The sequence below is a fragment of the Anguilla rostrata genome, chromosome 1 (genome assembly GCF_018555375.3).
Source record: "Anguilla rostrata isolate EN2019 chromosome 1, ASM1855537v3, whole genome shotgun sequence".
Lineage (NCBI taxonomy): Eukaryota > Metazoa > Chordata > Actinopteri > Anguilliformes > Anguillidae > Anguilla > Anguilla rostrata.
Genome location: NC_057933.1, coordinates 40,222,315 through 40,241,388, shown reverse-complemented (window position 1 = coordinate 40,241,388; position 19,074 = coordinate 40,222,315). Strand labels below are relative to the sequence as shown.

The 19,074-nt window shown below is 42.3% G+C and overlaps 2 protein-coding genes across 6 annotated transcripts in view; both read left to right on the top strand.

Annotated features, from left to right (window-relative positions):
• The window catches only part of mgaa (MAX dimerization protein MGA a), a 39,468-nt gene extending 29,892 nt beyond the window's left edge, over positions 1-9,576 (top strand). For all 5 annotated transcript variants that reach the window (XM_064336804.1, XM_064336824.1, XM_064336796.1 and 2 more), the window contains 7 exons: positions 376-421; positions 841-1,074; positions 2,983-3,094; positions 3,635-3,847; positions 4,150-4,311; positions 5,712-5,834; positions 5,979-9,576. In XM_064336804.1, the coding sequence (XP_064192874.1) occupies positions 376-421; positions 841-1,074; positions 2,983-3,094; positions 3,635-3,847; positions 4,150-4,311; positions 5,712-5,834; positions 5,979-6,784 (1,696 nt within the window). In that variant the 3' untranslated portion in view covers positions 6,785-9,576. The remainder of the gene's footprint in view (positions 1-375; positions 422-840; positions 1,075-2,982; positions 3,095-3,634; positions 3,848-4,149; positions 4,312-5,711; positions 5,835-5,978) is intronic.
• Positions 9,577-14,318: 4,742 nt separating this feature from the next.
• Positions 14,319-19,074, top strand: part of mapkbp1 (mitogen-activated protein kinase binding protein 1) — a 71,505-nt gene continuing 66,749 nt past the window's right edge. Inside the window, 1 exon segment of the mRNA XM_064336781.1 lies at positions 14,319-15,685. Coding sequence (XP_064192851.1) covers positions 15,572-15,685 — 114 coding nt within the window. The 5' untranslated portion in view covers positions 14,319-15,571.

Genomic DNA, 19,074 nt, shown 5'->3' with positions numbered 1-19,074 from the left:
CTTTCTATATCCTAATATGTAAAACCATAGAATAGAAGAGGTGGGACCTTTCCACATTGCTGCATTTTTAAACAGTTTTTTTGCTTGTCAGATGACCTTCCATGTCATGGTCTGCACTGCTTAGCTGTACATGTCAGGCACTCTGGCCTTTAAAGGAGGGACTAAAGGAAATAGAAATTAACTTGAAAAAAGAACATGAACCACAGTATCAGTCAAGTAAACATTGTATCCAGTCCTACACACTGGCTTTTGTATGACTGTATCTTATGGTAGTAGCTGATATAAGGTGCAGCATCATTACACAGACAAGATGGCAGGTGTTTTCCTGCTGCACCCCAGGTTTATGGAGCTGCACAATCTCTTTCTCTCCTGCAGATGGAGTGCACAAGAGGCACAAAGAACAGCAGAGCACAAAGCCAGCGTAAGTTTTTACCCTGAAATACCAGTGTAGCATTCATTTGTACTCTGACTTGCATGCGCATGAGTGAATATGCTTGCAGAAGCGAACACACTTGTTGCTTGTTAAATGAAGTAACTTCATCAAATGTTAGAATAAATGTAAATCTTGCTCATAAATTAAATGAATTTCAGTTTGCTCAAGGGTTTGTATATTCCACATATTCTAGTGCATCGTAGAAATTATGTAATGCAGGTTTCTTATTTTTCTTATTTTTTAAGTGGTGAAGTAAATTAACAGTTTTTACCCTAATGCATGCCTGACAACTAAACCGCCTTAGAAAAGGTTGCATATTACCAATAAATTGTAAGGACGTATTAATATTAATGTTGAAATGAAAGATTGCATTAATGATTTAAGTGCTGATGTGGTTTAATTGGCAGGAGGAGCAGCAGCCAGAGGAGCAGGAGGAGGAAGAGGAAGAGGAGGAGGAGGAGGAGGATGATGAGGAGGGGGAGGAGGCGAAGGAGGAAGAGCCCAGCGTGGTGGGGCGCATGCAGCACAACGTGATGGAGAGGCGGCGGCGCAGCGAGCTCCGGGGTCTCTTCCTCAAGCTGCAGCAGGTCCTCGACCTGCAGGACTCGCCCAAAATCTCCAAGGTGTTCATCCTCAAAAAGGTGAGGGTGCCTGTGTACCTGTACACAGTGACTTTTCAGTTTTCACTATATGAAATAATACAGATACAAAATTGACTTGCATCTAAAACATATTGGAGCTTGGGAAAATATGAAATAAATACTATTCTGAACCTGAGAGCAATTTTATTTTCCAAATGTGTATTTGGGTACGCGCGCGTTCTTTTTTTTTTTGGTGGGGAGGGGTGTGTATGTGTGGCTATCATTGTCAACCGCAAAAACATGCTACTGTACACCCAACAGAGGTAATGTTGACAAATTTCCATCATGTACTGTTATTTTTATACTGCTAGTGTCTGCTCTTAATGAATGCCCAGATTCATACGTAGTGTACGTAACATAACGGACGAAAGTAACATGGATGAAACAAACATTTCAGTTGTTTACCATATATGAAATTCAAGTAATTGTCAGGTAATGAACTAAAGCCTGCTGCTTTAGATACAGCAGTTTGTATCCATGAATGGTCATTTCCATCCATGAATGGAACATTTTCATCCGAAAATGTTCATACGCTAGTCACTGCCACACTCAGTTTTTAGTTTTGACTTGTGTAACATGTGTAATGTCGCACTTTTATTTGCTTAAATCCTGACACGTTATGCCTTTACGGAATCACTTGTATACAAAAATGAAAATAAAAATACTCTGAAAAAAGGTTGGGGGAAAGGCAAGGTTTCCAATAACACCCAATGATGCGCTATTTCGCGGCCTAATCGACTAAGCAGCAACTATCACCAACTGTTGCCATGCGCTGATCTTCTCATGCAATTTCAAGAGAATATGCTCAGTAGGCCTACAGTATGTTATAACACCGCATACACATATCTCCTGAAAAGTTAACAGCAGTTATTACATAATTTTGTGTCAAATAACATTTTTCGGTGTAATAAATTGCTGATATTTACTGTAACGTGAGTAAACGCATTTGAGTCATTTTGACCAGTACAGGAAAAGGAGCCAGTCATTTTTTCAAAGTGCTGGTCAAAATCACTGACTGGCTGACTGGCGCCTGTGTAACACTACGGCCTGTCGGTGCTTCCACGCCTCCCTGCAGTAATAGAGTACGCCTTTGTCTGCGGGCCATGCATGCATGCGTGCTGGTGCTGATATTTAACCCTGAGGATTATAGGACAGTTTGATCCACGTCACTGAAACGGAACTCCAAGGGCTCATTAGAACTTTGCTCTGATTAAGATGTGTGGGTTGAAATGTTAACTGATGGTTAAAATATTGCTCCTGTTTTGGAACACCATTGAGTTTTCATTCTGGATTATCTAAAGTGACATTTGCAGTCATACTACACCTATAACTTTTTTGGAGCATGTGTGTCTGTGTTCTCACAGCATTTTAAATCATTTGGCGTACTACCAGTTGAGTGGATCACTTTCCTCATTTGTGAAAGTTATAGTACGTAAGAATGATACAATTCTTTATGAACTGCAATTAAATTAGTAAATGTCATATTCCTGTAAGCACCTGGCTTAAAACCAATGTTTCTTAAACTATGGGTTGGGACCCAAAATGGTTCGCAGGAGTGTATGAGGTAGGTCTCGAAACGAATTTGTAGTCCACTCGACTATGCTAATATGTGTGTTGGAAGGGTCCCTGAAAGGTTCACAATTTATTATTTGCATCCTGAATTTAAAAAGTATTTCTAAAATGGATCCCAATATAAAAGAAGCTTAAGAACCAGTGATTTAAACTAATGTGAAACCAAACAAGTTCCTCATTCACGAGGAAGCTCTTAGGTAATGCTTTTAGCCACAGCAATGGGCAAAAAGCCAGCCTGGCTTTTTCTGATGATAATTCCCTGCCTCTTTAGTGACCCAGTCCTCTCATGGTTAAGCTCCAACAGTGAACTTAATGGGGTCATTTCTCTTTCTTCAGGCCACCGGTGAGATCCAGGACTTGGTGGACCAGTTCGACCATCTGGAGGAAAGGAAGAAGATACTGAGCCGCCAGCGAGCTGCTTACATCAGGAAGATCTCGCAGACTTCAGGTAGCGGGAGCAGCACGCTCTCCTGTCCTCCGCCTGTTTCCAAGGCTGACTTTCAGGGCTCCCACAGTTGCTGGAAATCTTTATTTTAAGTCTGGAAAGTCTGAAATAACCCAGTTCCCATCATTGTCCTCAGACTGAAATTTGCTCAAATGTTTTAAAAATTCTGGTTTCCTTCTTAACTCTCTTGTACAAAGGTCACTGTGCTGATAGTGATACTGTAACCAATGCATTGTGCATTGTGGGAAGCCTGGCTTTCGTCCCCTGGTACAGTGGTGCATTGTGGGAACCCTACTTTCCTCAACTGATACTGTGGTGCATTGTGGGAACCCTGACTTTCCTCCCCTGGTTCAGTGGTGCATTGTGGGAAGCCTGACTTTGCCCACTTGGTACAGTGGTGCATTGTGGGAAGCCTGACTTTGCCCTCTTGGCACAGTGGTGCATTGTGGGAAGCCTGACTTTGCCCTCTTGGCACAGTGGTGCATTGTGGGAAGTCTGACTTTGCCCACTTGATACAATGCCATGTTGTGTCTCGCCTTGCAGGGAAGACTGAGGACATGATCATTGAGAAGCTGCAGGACATCTGCGCCAGGCAGAAAAACCTGGAGCAGAAGAAGCGCAAGGTCACCAAACGCCCGGCCCCCCAGCCCCCCCTAGTGCCCGCAGTGAGCGAGGGCCACCTGCCCATGCCTCGCTCCCCGGGACGCAGGCCCAACATCCTGAGCCGCAGGAAGCCCCCCGCGCCCAAGACGACAGGTCCGTCCCGCATGGGCGCCGTGTGCTCCTCCAGCCACCGCATGGCGCTGCAGCGCAGCCTGCACACACTGATACATAAACGCCTCGGGGTTGCGTGTAAATATTTGTAATGAAATATGGGGAACCACAAGAATGGCAATGGGCAGAGGCAAGGTTTGAGCCTGCGGTTGGTTTCACAGGACCCTGCATATATACCCAGTAAAGTCGGCATGCTGAGTTGATGCTTTGGCCAGTCTTCAGTTGCATGCAGAGCATAGCCCTGAGCCAGGTCATTGACTCCCTCCTCTCCTCTTCTTCCCCAGCCTTGCCCAGCTCGGTGCTGTCTCTGGTGGGCGGCGGGACCCTGGTGCCTGGACTAGGCGCAGCCGTGCCAAACCACCCGGTCTTAACCATCAAGGGTCCTCTGCAGCCGTTTGCCACCGTCCTGCGACCCGTGAGCAGCCCCGACCTGCCAGCCATGCCTGGTGAGCCTCCTCTGTGCTGAGGGTGTGATGTAATTCTGATGAGAAATCATGCGCTTCAAAATGTCTGCCTCACTTACATAACCCTATCGTGTAAAAAGAAGTTGTATGTTGGATCCAAAAATACATCCTTGAAAGTAGTCATTTATCCTTAGTTATTTTAAACTAAATCTCAATAAGAACCCTTTTTCAATGTACAAAATGGCAAGTTACGCATACAAAGCACTGTCTTAGGTCATTCATTAAAACCTGCTAAATCTGGGCCTGCCATTAAAAGTATTGATATCAAAATGAGGCCATGTTACCAGATACAATATTGGCTGTCTTAATTCACACAAATTTAACAAGCTGTATTCCAAAGCAATGCTACCCAATGTTTCCTAAATCATTTAATGTAACTGGGCACTGTGTATTCTCATGTTACCATCTGAAGAGAATGGATGCGTGGACAACTTGGATTTTTTGAGATTTTTACTTACTTTTTTTAAATCTATCTTTTCTTATTTTAGTTTATTATTTCTTAAATAATTTTACAAAGATATTCCTTTGCATACACACCCCCTGTGGGCAAAAGCCCGAATCTTGGACGTATGGAGGGGTGGAAAACTTTGAGAGGTGTTTTGACATAAACGGACCAGGTTCACTGCATTATAGCTCAGGTTTTACCCAGATATAGCCTGGCTGTGTCCTAGGTGGTTAGAAAATGTCCACTTCTCAACCAAATGTAGCCGAGTTTTCATCTGAACGTCTAGCCGGCATTTCACCTCATTTTCACCATAAAAATGTCACAGGGACATTAAGCACTTCATTGCCAGCTAACAGCTGCCTTTTTGCTGTATTGTTGACTGCATTTGACCAAATAAACTTTGATTTAATTTAATACACAAAGTTTTATCCACAACAGACAGTTTTCCAATTTCCCCCCTGGACACACACACACACACACACACACACACACACACACACACACACCAGACGTTCAGGATAATGTCTGTTTTGCAAGTTCCGCAACAACACCTGCAGAAGAAGCTTTGTAACTTGTAGCTAAAGGTTTTTCCGCTATCAGCTACAATGATGTTGCAGACAGTGTCAGAGCTAGATGTCAGGGGAAGGGATTGGTGGCTTGCCATGTCTATCATCATTTGCTAATGGTCAATTGGCTACTTTCATCAGATGATTTTGATCAGATATTGCTATTGACAGATGTAGCTAAATGTCTAGGAATTTTTAAACAACAATGATGGTGCTGATAACATATGATAGCGTCGGGAGCTTGTTTTTATAAGTTAATAAAACGGGGGCACATTGCTGGCGTGAGTGGTGTCTGGATCTCTGGACTGTAGTGCTGCTGCGTCCGTCTGATCTTTGGGTGATGGAATGTGTCACCTCTCCCTCCGCTGTAGGTGTGGCTTCAGTGACCATAAATGTCCCAGGAATGTCGTTCCCTCTTGCCGTCAAGAGCCCAGTTCCAGAAGCTTCTCCTGCCGGCCCCAGTCAGGTCATCTCTTCAGTAACCTGCCCAACAGGTAACCTTCCGCAAACAGAATGCGGAGTATCGAGAAGTGTGATTTTTACTTTTCTTTCTAATAGAAATGACACAGCAGCTGAATAGTTTAATGCAGGCACTGCGTGTGTTCTGTGTATTCCAACATTTGTTGTCTCGTTTGCAGGCAGGAATACGTGCGCTTTGCCGAAGATAGTCAGCGCGGAGGCTCTGGTGCCTCATACGGCACTGCAGGAGGGAAGGGGTGTGAGTGCAGAGGGGTCAGCTGCTCTGCCTCCAGCTCCTGCTCAGGACAGTGGGCTCCAGCCGGCCGAAAATGACAAGGGGCCTTCTCTGGAGGATGGGGAAGTGCTGGTAGATCAGCTGACCAGTGACAGACAGGAAGACCTGGAGGCAGAGGACGACCCGGAGGACGAGAAGCTGATGTCTCTGCTCAGTGAGATCGCCTTCCTCAACCAGCAGGCCAACAGCGAGGACGCCCCGGCCTGCCACCTCCCGGAGGCGGGGCCGGTGGGCGGGGACGACGAGCGCTCCCTCAGCCCCCTGTTCCTGCAGCTGAGTGACGACGCGGCGAGGCCCGGCCAACCGGAGGACGAGGAGCCCAGCGCACCGCAGCCCGAAGAGCCGCTCGCCAAGCCGCCGCCGCCTGAGCGCGAGCAGCAGCCCAAGCCCGAAGCCTCCGCCTCCTGCGGCGCCGCCGCCGCCGTGGCCAACGGCTTCAGACAGCAGAGCCCGCCCGTCTCCGTCAAAGGCGGCGCCCTGACTCCGCCCCCACTGCTGCAGATGAAATCGGGAAGTGTCACCATGGCAACAGAAACTAAGAAGGGCAACGGCCCGGTCCCCTGGAGGCCTATGCCCCGGCTCACTCCATTGGGGCTCAAGGCCAGCAGTCTGAGTCAGGACAGCGCAGTTTCTGCTAAAGCTCCTTCAGAACCTCTGAAACAGAGCGCAACTCCGAACGCCGCTTCATAAGCTTCTCCATCCAGGCCCCGATCCCTGACACTTGTACGTGACTCTGTTTCTGTAAGGACTTGTACATATGTATTTATTTATGCACCTGGTGTGCCTATCAGAAATCCAAAGGAGAGGTTAATTTTCTGGCTGTCAACAGTAGAAAAGAAGAAGGATGTCTATCACTGGTTTCTTCACAGTTCTTCCAGTGCATTATTTATATATATATATATATATATATGTTTCTCTTTGTTTCAAGGGGAATGTCAGTTCATAGAATGTACCCTACCTAAAACACAAGACATAAGAATGTTAAGTATGTCATTTTTAGGGGGCATATGCATACTAGAATATGTGACCACATAAAACACTGTTCTGCATTGTAACTAGATATTACTGTACTCTTAAGGGTATTTTCAATTCTATAGAGACTTAGTCCCCATATTGGGGTGGGGTATCTCTTGGTCATTGCATGCTTATGTGTTATTTCTAATGGAAGAATGAGACTAGTTGGGCCCAGCTTTCACATGCTTTTGGTGAAACGTGGATCATTTGAACCAATCAGCACGTTGCTCTAGAGAACAGTGTTTTGATTGGTTCCAAGTCGTGTGTGATTGACAGCAAGGAGCAGCTTTGCCTGTTTCTCCTATGGTGTGTCCCCGCCTCCCATCGTTACGTACTTATGCAAGCCGTGTGGTGAGTGCTGAGGCAGTGGTGCTGCTGAAAGGTCCTGTCTGGTGTCCCCCTAGCGCAGGCTGCTCCAGCGGCAGAGAGAGCCACTCTGTGGGTTATTTGAATTGGCCTGCTGGTCATAACTCGAGCACTACAGTGTCCCATGGGACATCCCTTCCGTGATATTGGTAGGGCTGTTTGTCGCCTTTGCCTCAGCCTTTTTGTTAAATGACTCCTACCAATCACACAGTGATAACACACACGCATAAACGCAGACAGTACTTGACATTCAAAATGTTATACATTCAGAAAACAAGGTCACGTTTGCACACTACAATAGCATTGATAGTGAAATGTTAATTCTGTCCAGTCGCCTTTTGGTGATGTATTTATTTTTTATTTGTGTGAAGAACATTTGTCTGGTAATCAAGGTGTGGATAGATGGCTCTGTAAACCCTGTGCTTGTTCATCAGTTCCCTGACCCTGGTCTCATCCCCAAACCAAAGAAAACGTCCTTCAGAAGAAAGCATGTTTTCAGTGGCCCTGTCATGATTTATTAGATGCTGGTCTGCTGTTGACAGGTTTGTATTCCGTAGCTACAGGTCACGGCAGTTTTATCCTGGGTAGTGTCAAAGGATGGGTAAGATCGCCCTGTTTTTTAAGCTCTAAAGGGAGCCGAAGGTAATCCCCACACAGCCAGGAAGGCTTGTTCAGAAGCAGTTTGTCTTTTCAAGCTGCAGCCCGTCCTCTTCTAGACACTTGATGGTGGCGCATGTTTCACAAAATCCAGCGGTGACACTTGCATCAAATGAGTATCTGAAAGGACTTATTCAGTTCTCACCATTTTTCCTGAAGGGTTTCAACAAGAACAAGAGTAGTGTTCAAAACAGGATTGTTCTGGCAAAACATCAAGCGTTAAAATCTCAGGATCTGAAAACCGCAGTGCATCAACCTTACTACTGCTGTACTTCCAGTCTAACAGGTTTGTTGAGTCACAGCATCCCCTTGGTCTCTGATAGTACTTTGGTGATCGTACTGTACTGCTGTTTCTCTCTTACCAGTTTCACAGATGTATATTTTGCAACACTACCTAGCCTACATGTTGATTAAGGCATGATCCTGTTTTCTGACTAATATTATCTGCTTGCTCTGTGTTATACACCATTGTAGTGAACAGTTTGATTGCCAATTTTTCTCCATTCCTCCACAAAGGTTAGTGGTCAACAATCCTGTTTTTGATGTCCGATGACATGGCCATTGCAATTTTGTTCACATGGAAAGTGGTCTGATTGTATTTCAGACGGTTATGCTTGGTTAGTCTAAAGGGTGGACAGAAATTCTGTGGCTATGTGTGAATGTAATTTGTACTCATTTCAAGAGGACATTTACTGTACATTTTTGAGAACTCATAAGGTTTAAATAATTGATAGTTTTGCTAACATTTTTAGCATGGCAATAGGCTTACGGAAAGCTTAATTTTTCTTACCAGCTGTTGTATGCTTTTTGTGTAATATCTTGTTTTGTACTGGACTACTTCAAAACAAAATGTCTCCTCTGTGCCTGAAATATCATTCTAGCCATTCTTGTGCAAAAGAATCTAATGTATAGAATCTGTCAGTTCAGATGCACATTTTGGAACCATTGTTTTATTTTGGTTTGATTTCATGTTTGGACAGTCAGAATACTTAAGCTGATAAGTTTCATTTATGTGTCTAGTGTTACAATGAGGTAGCAGGTGAATATGTACAGTTATTATGTAAAGAAAAGTATGAAAGTAAAGAATATGCAATTGAACATGAGTAATAAGGTATACATGGTGTGCTGCAAGGACTAGCATGACTTAAACACTGAGCAGAAAGCCATCTTTTTTTGTTTGTGCATTCTATGTATGTCTTATCATAATCAAGAAAATATATTATTTGTTGTTATTGTGTGTAAGTAATCTTTTCTTGAAGATATATATACGTATGTAGCTTGTTGAAAATATCAATGGTGTCTTGTGGAAAATTTAGGCAGTTTCTTCTGCCAGCTTTTGTAAAGAAATCAATATTTTTATAATACGTCCATCACTCAAGACAACATTATCTCCAGACTGTTGGTGAAAAATTAATTGTGGCCTTCAAATAAAACTATCCACAAGTGTTTGTGCTTTTTCCTTGGCATGGCTAAACACCATGCTTTGATTCAGGTTAGTCTCACATACCAAATGCTTTTTACACAGCACATAGCATCATCTGTATCAGTGTGTCCTTATAACATTTAGTGGCAAATATTCTAATATTTGTAGTTCTCCTGATGATTCACTTTAGTTGGATTGATGCTTACAGAGCCCCGGAACTTAATAGATAATTTTACCCTTGAGTAATTCTGAACTATTTCGTCATCCTTTAAATACAAACACAAAGGTAGAGCGAGCACACATCTTCTGCAGATGTAAGAATTGTGCGAACTAGAATGACATTTCCTTGATGCTTCCTGTTTCTTTTACTGAAACTACAATCTTCCATAATGCATTCATTTCTATCTTGCCTGCAACAATTCACTGAGAAACAAGCCAGCTTGGAAAATGACAGTTCAATATCAATCTCGTAAAAATATTAACAAACAATATTAACTTTATTACAATGTGTGTATAAGTCCAGGACAACTGCACGCCATAGACCCCTGTATTGAAACTAACTCAGTCATTCCTAAAATGGAATCCAACTGCAGATAATCATGCATTCCCATGCATTTCCCCTGACTCACTTCTCAAAATGGAATGTCTGAGAAACACTCAATTTACTGGAGAGCTAGGCTGCATGAGAATTGTTTAGTGATTTATTTTTATGCCATGCATAGATTGTGAAAATATTGCATTTTGATTTGGGGGGTAAATGAGCTTTTAAAGGAGGCCATTGCCTGCCTGTATTATACCTCATGGTGGCAGATTAGAGCCACAGTTTGGCCATGTGTCTTTTGCGGGTTTTGTGTGACATTTCTTCTTGACTCCTTGGACTCCATGTTAGTCTGAAAGCAAGCTGTTGACCTGTGAATATAATGATATTGACACCAATCACCCCTGTGAACACTCAGTATCAGCACCTCAAGAAGCTCAACCTCAGTGGCTAAGAAACTGATAAGAATATGGGATGAAGCAAGCCTGCGACAGGCCATTTGTGATGTGTGTGATATTTTTGTGATACCATCTGTGGTGGCATGTGTGTGATATCTTTGTGATACCATCTGTGGTGGCACGTGTGTGATATCTTTGTGATACCATCTGTGATATCATGTGTGTGATATCTTTGTGATACCATCTGTGGTTGCATGTGTGTGATATCTTTGTGATACCATCTGTGGTGGCATGTGTGCGATATCTTTTTGATACCATCTGTGGTGGCATGTGTGTGATATATTTGTGATACCATCTGTGGTGGCATGTGTGTGATATATTTGTGATATCATTTTTAGGTGGCATGTGTGTGATATCTTTGTGATACCATCTGTGGTAGCATGTGTGTGATATCTTTGTGATACCATCTGTGGTGGCATGTGTGTGATATCTTTGTGATACCATCTTTGGTGGAATGTGTGTGATATATTTGTGATATCATCTGTGATACCATCTGTGGTGGCATGTGTGTGATATCTTTGTGATACCATCTTTGGTGGCATGTGTGTGATATATTTGTGATATCATCTGTGTGCATGTGTGTGACATCTTGTGTACCATCTTGGTGGAATGTGTGTATATTTGTGATATCATCTGTGATAGCATCTGTGGTGGCATGTGTGATATCTTTGTGATACCATCTTTGGTGGCATGTGTGTGATATATTTGTGATATCATCTGTGATAGCATCTGTGGTGGCATGTGTGATATCTTTGTGATATCATCTGTGATAGCATGTGTGCGACATCTTTGTGATACCATCTTTGGTGGAATGTGTGATATATTTGTGATATCATCTGTGATAGCATCTGTGGTGGCATGTGTGCGATATTTTTGTGATACCATCTTTGGTGGCATGTGTGATATATTTGTGATATCATCTGTGATACCATCAGTGGTGGCATGTGTGTGATGTATTTGTGATATCATCTGTGGTGGCATGTGTGGGATGTATTTGTGATATCATCTGTGATACCATCTGTGGTGGCATGTGTGTGATATCTTTGTGATATCATCTGTGATAGCATGTGTGTGATATCTTTGTGATATCATCTGTGATAGCATGTGTGTGATATCTTTGTGATACCATCTGTGATTACATGTGTGTGATATCTTTTCCATATTAAATGGAGGCTAAGCTTTATTTTCTTTGCTTCTGGTGTAAAATGGTCAATTAGCTTTCTTTGCCTTCAAACATTTTGTGATGTGCAATACTCTGATGAAGTGTTTGTAAAGCACATGCCTTTGGTTTAATATATCCACAGATATCCTGTAATCTCTACAAGACTAGAAAGTCTGAAAGTCCATCAGGGAATCTGCATTTCAAGCTACAAGCATTTAAGATTTCATCTGAAAAACACTGGGTTGACATTCCTGAAACAGATTATCATAATCCATCTTCTGCACTCACTTGCATAATATCTGATTATGACTGGAGTGAACTGGGGTTGGAAGAACTGCTCTTGTTCTCTGATACTGATAACATCCCAGGAGTCTGCTATCACCATATTGCTCTCATTTGTTCACCTTTCCTGCAAATGTTCTATAATTAACTAATGCTTACTTTTGAACAAAATAGGGTTTGTGTGTTCTGTTCATTCCTTTTTTGTTTATAGGACACATAATGTACCTTGCCCTCACACTGTCTATGCCTCCTCATGGTCCTCTTACCCAAAATGACTACAAGAATTTTGTTTTCTGGTTTGATCTTTACACTACATTACAATTGCTTAAAAGATGTTCATCCAGTGCATCTTACTGAAGTGGAGAACTTCAATTTCAGGTATACAAAAGCGAAATATCACCAAGAAGGCACAAGGCCCATTTATAATCATTAAACACAAAGTGTAAAGTACTATAGTAAATATCACTACACAGCAAACTTATCTTTGCGCAGCTATACCTCTAACATTAACAGCCCAAAAGCAAATCCACAAAGGAAGAAAGGATTTGAATTTGCTGTGATTCGATATCAGTAGCCAGTGGAGGGAGATGAGAAGCAATGTAACATGGCTGAGTCTGGGAAGGTTGTAGATTAGATGAATAGCAGCATTCTGTATGAGCTGCAGAGGTCTGATGGTAGAAACAGGGAGACCAGCAAGGAGACAGTTGCAGTAGTCCAGACAGGAAACGACTATCAAGCATTGTTCATGTTCCCTCTGGAGTCTCACCTGGTGAGTATCCTGCACGCCACTCTCATCCCCTTCTCATGTGAGCCATCACCATCATCCTCAGCTTCGGTTACCCCAATCTCATATACTGTAGCATAACAGGACCAAGAGCTACAGCATGGTGGTGTCCAAGTACAGATTGTCCACATTGACCTAAAATCTAGTCCTTGGTTCTCGTCATCCCCTCCTGTGTGAACATTGTGGCTCACGTGAGGCAGTCCTGATGCAGTGGAGACCAGGCACTGCACAGGGTTGGCCTCCTGGTGTGTTGCTACCTGGGCAACTCCTGCACCTTTTTCATACTGTAAGAGTGCAACAGCACCTGCCTGGTGGTCCATGTGGTCAACCTGCTAATTGGAAGCACCCTGCTGCTGTACTGCCTCAATGCCTCCCTGGTCCCACTCTTCTTCCTCCTACAGTTGGGGGACCATGGCTGGAATGCACCTGGATGGCTGACCTGCAGTTGGAGGAAGACATGGATAATGCAGCCGGTAATACAGGGTGTACGGGGTATCCCCCTATGGAGACTTCAGTGCGGTACAACTGGCAAGAGAGTTTGTTCCAGCCTAGCTAAACTTGAACTACTATCATTACTGTTGTATTCATTAGGTTTTTATTAAATTAATACGCGAGCAACGGAACGTTTTAAAAATAGATGGAGCACGATGTCAGCATGCTCTTTTATTTGATTTATTTAACCTTTATTTAACAAGGAAAACGCCAATGAGATCGAAATTTCTTTTGTAAGGGGGACCTGACATAAAACACAAAGCTACACAAGACAGTAGACAAACGGGTTACAAACATCAAATGGGGAATGAGACAGCAGTGTAACAGTAGGCTATTTAAAAAACAGAGCAGTGCTTGAAAACAGAAGCATTTTTCAGTCAGTCATGAATTACAAGCCTGAAGTCAGCAAATAGCAAATTACATTTTTCAATTTAAGATTTTTTCAAAATAAGTAGGCTAGTGTTGGCCAAGTTGGTAGACATTTTAGCCAGCTGTTCAGAAAATCTTTCTTTCTTTTTTTTTTAAACCACCTGTGAACAGTATTATACATTATATTTAGTGTGTCCCATATGACCAACCGAATATGTTGTAGACCTGTTGCTGACATACGCGCTTCCGTTTTGTTTTGATGCTGTACTTAAATTTCCGGTGGTGGTCATGTTTAAAAGAAAAAAGAGTGACTAAAAACGTAACAAATATTATCTCTAAAAGTAGTCCAATTAGCCAGTAAACATTCATATTGTTACATTTCCGTTTGACCACTAGATGTCGATGTTAACATTCATTTGGGATCCAATAATAGCCTACCTGTAAAAAAGATACAAGGCATATGGAGATAGAGAATGCCTGGCTCGCTAGCGAGTTACATGTGGGTGTGTTGAGATGTTTGAATCGTCATAAAAATGCATAATGTGTTTTACAATCAACATAACAAACAGTTATTTCGCTAGCCGTCTACGCTTATGTTTCTCTTCCTGGGAGGACCTTCGTGCCAGTCACGGGAGCTGTCTCTCTCCGACAGTGGAACAGCCATCGACTCACGGTAGCCACCTCCAAAATCAACCTTGACCAGCAGAAACTGGACGGGAAGATCCCGTGCTAAACATGAATATAGCAGCGTTGTTGCTTGTGAGCATACGTTTATAAACAGCCGAACGAAATTATTTATCTTCCAAATAGAATTGGCTCACAACAGCTCTCATCGCAAGCTGAATTTAAGAACTCTAGCTGCTATGTGACAACTGCTCTTTGTCTTTCTTGCTAGTAATGCTAACAAGAATCCTCTAATGTTCGTATAACAATGTTACTAGCCAGTTAGCAGTAAAAACACAGTTGACTTGCAGGGTGATCGCGATCCCAGATGTAAGAAATCTACGCAGTGATGTTATTTCTTGCTAAATTCGCTAACGCGGCGCCACTCGATGCTATGACTAGCGTTAATCTACTCTTACCATTGATAAACAAAGTTAACCAAAGCCCTGCTGTCAGCTCATAATGGAAATAAAAATAGTTAAGTACTTTGGAACAAACAGATGCAGTTGTCCAATTAGCGCAATAGTTCAATATTTAATTTTGCGTAAATTAATGTAGCCATAGCATTTCAGTTATTACCATTAGTGAAAGGTATTGTCGAGCAGAGGTCATAAAATAATGTCACTAAAATACTGACATTTCTGCCTGTCTAACGTTATCGTTTCTCCAACCAGCCGAACACGCATTAAACCATGTGGAATTTGGAAAGGCAGTCCATTCGCCCATTAAAACAATATGGTAGAAGAACGGTAACAAGCACACAGCTGTGGATTTCCCTGAGTCTAGCTTGCTAGTAACCAGTTGGTCATATGGCTATGTAGCAAATCGGATTTTAGCTTAGCATTGAATGCAAGCTAACATCTTGCAACCAGCAACAAGAAGCAGCACAAGCGCTTTGCGACTCGACCAATGTGGAACTGCTGACGACTGTGGAAATGCAACATGGACAATTTCACGAAAATGCATCCCGTGGCAACATCTCCTTCCATGGAGCCGGCTGTGTCTTACAGAAATATGCTGGAAGGGTAGAGCTTTCACTGCGGAGAAAATACAACACGAAGCAACCGAGCCATTGTGTATTTTGTGTGCTATGCACGCTCATTTAGTGACCAATGTTTTTAATGGTCCTTATATTTTAGCCCTTTTATAAACCATATTTGTCGGTGAACGTCTCCGCTTGGATTGTTTCTGCCAGGACGACCAATACGGCCTTTTGATGGTTGTCCATTGATTCAGGCAAAGATTACTTCTGATACTCAAGACTTCAAGATGACGGTGGAAGGGTCTACAATAAAGAGTCGGATTAAAAATCTGCTACGGTCTCCATCTATTAAACTGAGGAGGAGCAAACCGGGGAACAACAAAGAAAATCTTGCAAATAAGGTATGCTATATAATGCAGTTTACCCATAGCGCATATCAACTACAGGTTGTCTAATTGGTAGATTGGTTTAAACGCCATGCCGTTGAGATATAACCTAGTTGCTAGTTTGAAGAGGTCGTATGCTGCTTGCACACCGGCGCGTCGACACCTTACCACTGGCACATGTCGGTGGAGACCACTTAATATTTGTATTTTATAATATCAGTTTCCTAACAAAAAAATTAATCAACCTATATTGAACAATGGGCATGTTCTTACGGATATTCCTAAAATGTTTTTTCCTCTTCAGTTTATATCTGTCCTTTTTTTCGTGAACGTAACGTCGACTGTACTTAGTGACGACCCATTGTTGGTCAGTGCTTTGTCTTTTTATATCATAATATGTCAATAGGCTATCATTGTCTTACAATTAATATCAGTATTGTCTTATTGAACTGAAGCACAGTTGCTGGTCTCCTGCGAATCTTAGATCAAGTTAGCAAAGACATGCCCACCAGTTGTTTCTCTGATGCAACCCAAGTGTTCCATTAACAGCAGACTGTCCTTTCATGCCGACTGCTAGGAACAGAAATTTTATTCTTTCGTTCGTGTTGATGTATGACAGTGTATGACTGTTTTGAGCGCAACCATACATTAAACTGTCGTCGGGGAAGACTCGTTTTTCTTATCCGAGTCGCTCGTACTCTGCTGTGTGAGCTTGAAAGAGGGGTGGATATGCCACTTACAGCTGTCACCAGACCCTGCACCTGGCCCCGGCTCAGACCTGCAGCCTGCCAGTATTGGCTCTATTCAGTCTGCGGCCACGAGACACTTGCATTTATATGCATGTGAATGTGGAGTTCACTGTTTTGTAGGCTATATTTCTTTTCCTCATTTAGATCATTTTTCTGCTTGCAAAAAATTAGCCTTGCAGCATCAGTGGGATGTATGTATGCCGTACGATTTAACACGACCGCCCGCGTCTTTGTATGTCCATTTTCTGCAACGTAGAATGCAGAAGTATTTTGGTTATGATTTTTGTTTGACAATCGTGTATGTTTTTTTTTTCCATTTCTTTCCTAATTATGTTCGCAAAACCACACAAAGACAGGGAGATTGCAGAATTTAAATGATTGTGAGCTGTGTCCAATGTACTGGAAAGTTTAGCTCCCTTCTCAATGAAGAAATTTAAAGGTGGAAATTTATCTCTGCAGTGGGCATCATATGCCCAGTTTTCTTTGGGATCTTAAGGAACTCCATGCTGTCCCCACCCCTCCACCCAAACTATCCAGACTGGACTCAAGAGCAGTAGGGTGAAGGTTTTTTTTTTCTACTTTCGTCTGTCTATCGACGTTACAGCTGGGGTCCAGATGTGAAGCACAGACCTCTGCATGCACAAGAGAGCTATAGCCTACATTTCATTTGAAGCATTCCCTAAGGTCACTTTTTTCCCACTGGTGGTTTCAGTTTGTTTCTATGAAAAATAACGTCAATGTACACCGTTTCCGTAACCTCACAGTGTCATGCAATATCAGTTCAAGACAAGTACTTGGTTCAATGGGAAATTGGGTATTGATTTGTTTAATAGCTGGCTGCAACCATGAAGCCTCTTGATTGGTGGCTTTGTAGTTTGTGCATTCCTATCTGATTGCTTGTTTACTGTGACAGGGACATTAGCAGTGCTTTCCTGTTTAACCGCTGTGGTGTCTAGAGTTTTGGTGGTTTCGAGTGTTTCCTACCAGGGGTGCTCAGTCTTGTTCTCTAGTTTTGATTTTGTATCCAGCGGTGTTTTGTACAGTGAAGTAGATAAAGCCTGGAAATTAGGGTTTCTCTTTTGATTGGACCTTGAATCCATTACCCTTTATGATTGGGTATTGCTGTAAGTAGCTGGCCTGCAGTGCTTTAGTGAACTGTCAGCAGTTAATTAAACAATGCACTGATAATGAAGACTATCACTGAATGTGCTGCCTGGAGGGTGTGCAGATGCTCATTTCATTAGGGTTTTACAGTGTGTGGTGTTTGATAATGGAGGGGAATTCAGGTTTAGAGTGTCCAGCAGGTTTTATTTTTTGTTGTATATTACCAATAATATGTGTGTGTGTGTATGTATGTATGTCAATCAATGAGTCAATCCACTTAAATGTTTATGGAATACTGAATATTGAATACTCTTAGATGTTTCACTAAACATTATGCTGAAATTTTTGTCTCCATTTGGAAAGTGTAGTTAACTAGTTGAGCAATTACTATTTTCTTCTGTCCCATGCCTTGTTTACTCAAAAGCATAAATGTTTAAATGGGTGGCTTGATAGGTGATCAGCTGTCACAGTAACATGATTTTTTTAATAATGAGCTGTTTCTTGTTCTTCTGTGGAGAAGTCTGAAAGAAATGTCCTTCCAGCATATGACTGCATTGCTTCAGTATCAGCCTCTGTGATAAATTACATATGTTATTCACTGGTACTTTTGCTATACCCTTTTCTTCTTGTACTGTAGTAACCTGCAGCTCCATAGCAACCCAGATCACTATAAAATGGCTTCAGATTAAATATGCAGATCCGTTAGCTTTGTTGTAGACATATAAAACTTTGGAACTTGGGTTTCTGCGGTGTCAATTTCTGGCTATCAGGAAAAAAGATCCTTGACAGAAGTTTTGTTGAAGGATTATGCAGAGTCATAACCAATTTGTTCAACTCCACAGCTGCACCTGTACCTGTTTTCAGTTTTTTGTGTTAACATTTGTGTTAATAAAACATTCATTGTTAATGTGTAGCACATGTATCATAATGTGTGTCAAGCCTGAAACTCCCCACTGTTATAAAGGAAGATGTGCAAAAGCCCTGCGGAACCAGTGGTCACTTTTTTGTGTGTTCATATGCATGAGAGGGGAAGGTAGTACTTTTGGAGATTCATGAAAGCAAATATAAATTAGCTCCTGTGGATGATTTGAGTGCTTTGTGCTTGTCATACACTGCTTACTGATGCATCAACACTTAAAACCAGTTTAATGAGGAGAGCATGTGGTGCCCATAAAAAACAATTGTATAATTAGACTGAGTTATCAGTGGTCCTGCTAGCCCATGGAATTCTGTGTCTTTGAAGTGCAGGGCATTTGTATGCGTTGTGATAAAAATAACTAGGCCTATCTTGCCATAATATGCCAACTCGCAATAATAGCACAATAAATATATGTCATTCATAAATTTTATTTAGAGCCTTGTAACAGAAGCTGGATGAAATTGGATACAAATGATGTTCTGGCATTCTGACAAATTTTTACCACGCAGGCTAATAAAAATACAACCCAAGGAGCGATTTCTACCTTACTTGCACATGTTGAGCAAGCTACAGTGGAGAAGGCAGGAAAACATTTTGGGAAGGCCTGTGGATAAATGGGTAGCCTGACTAGG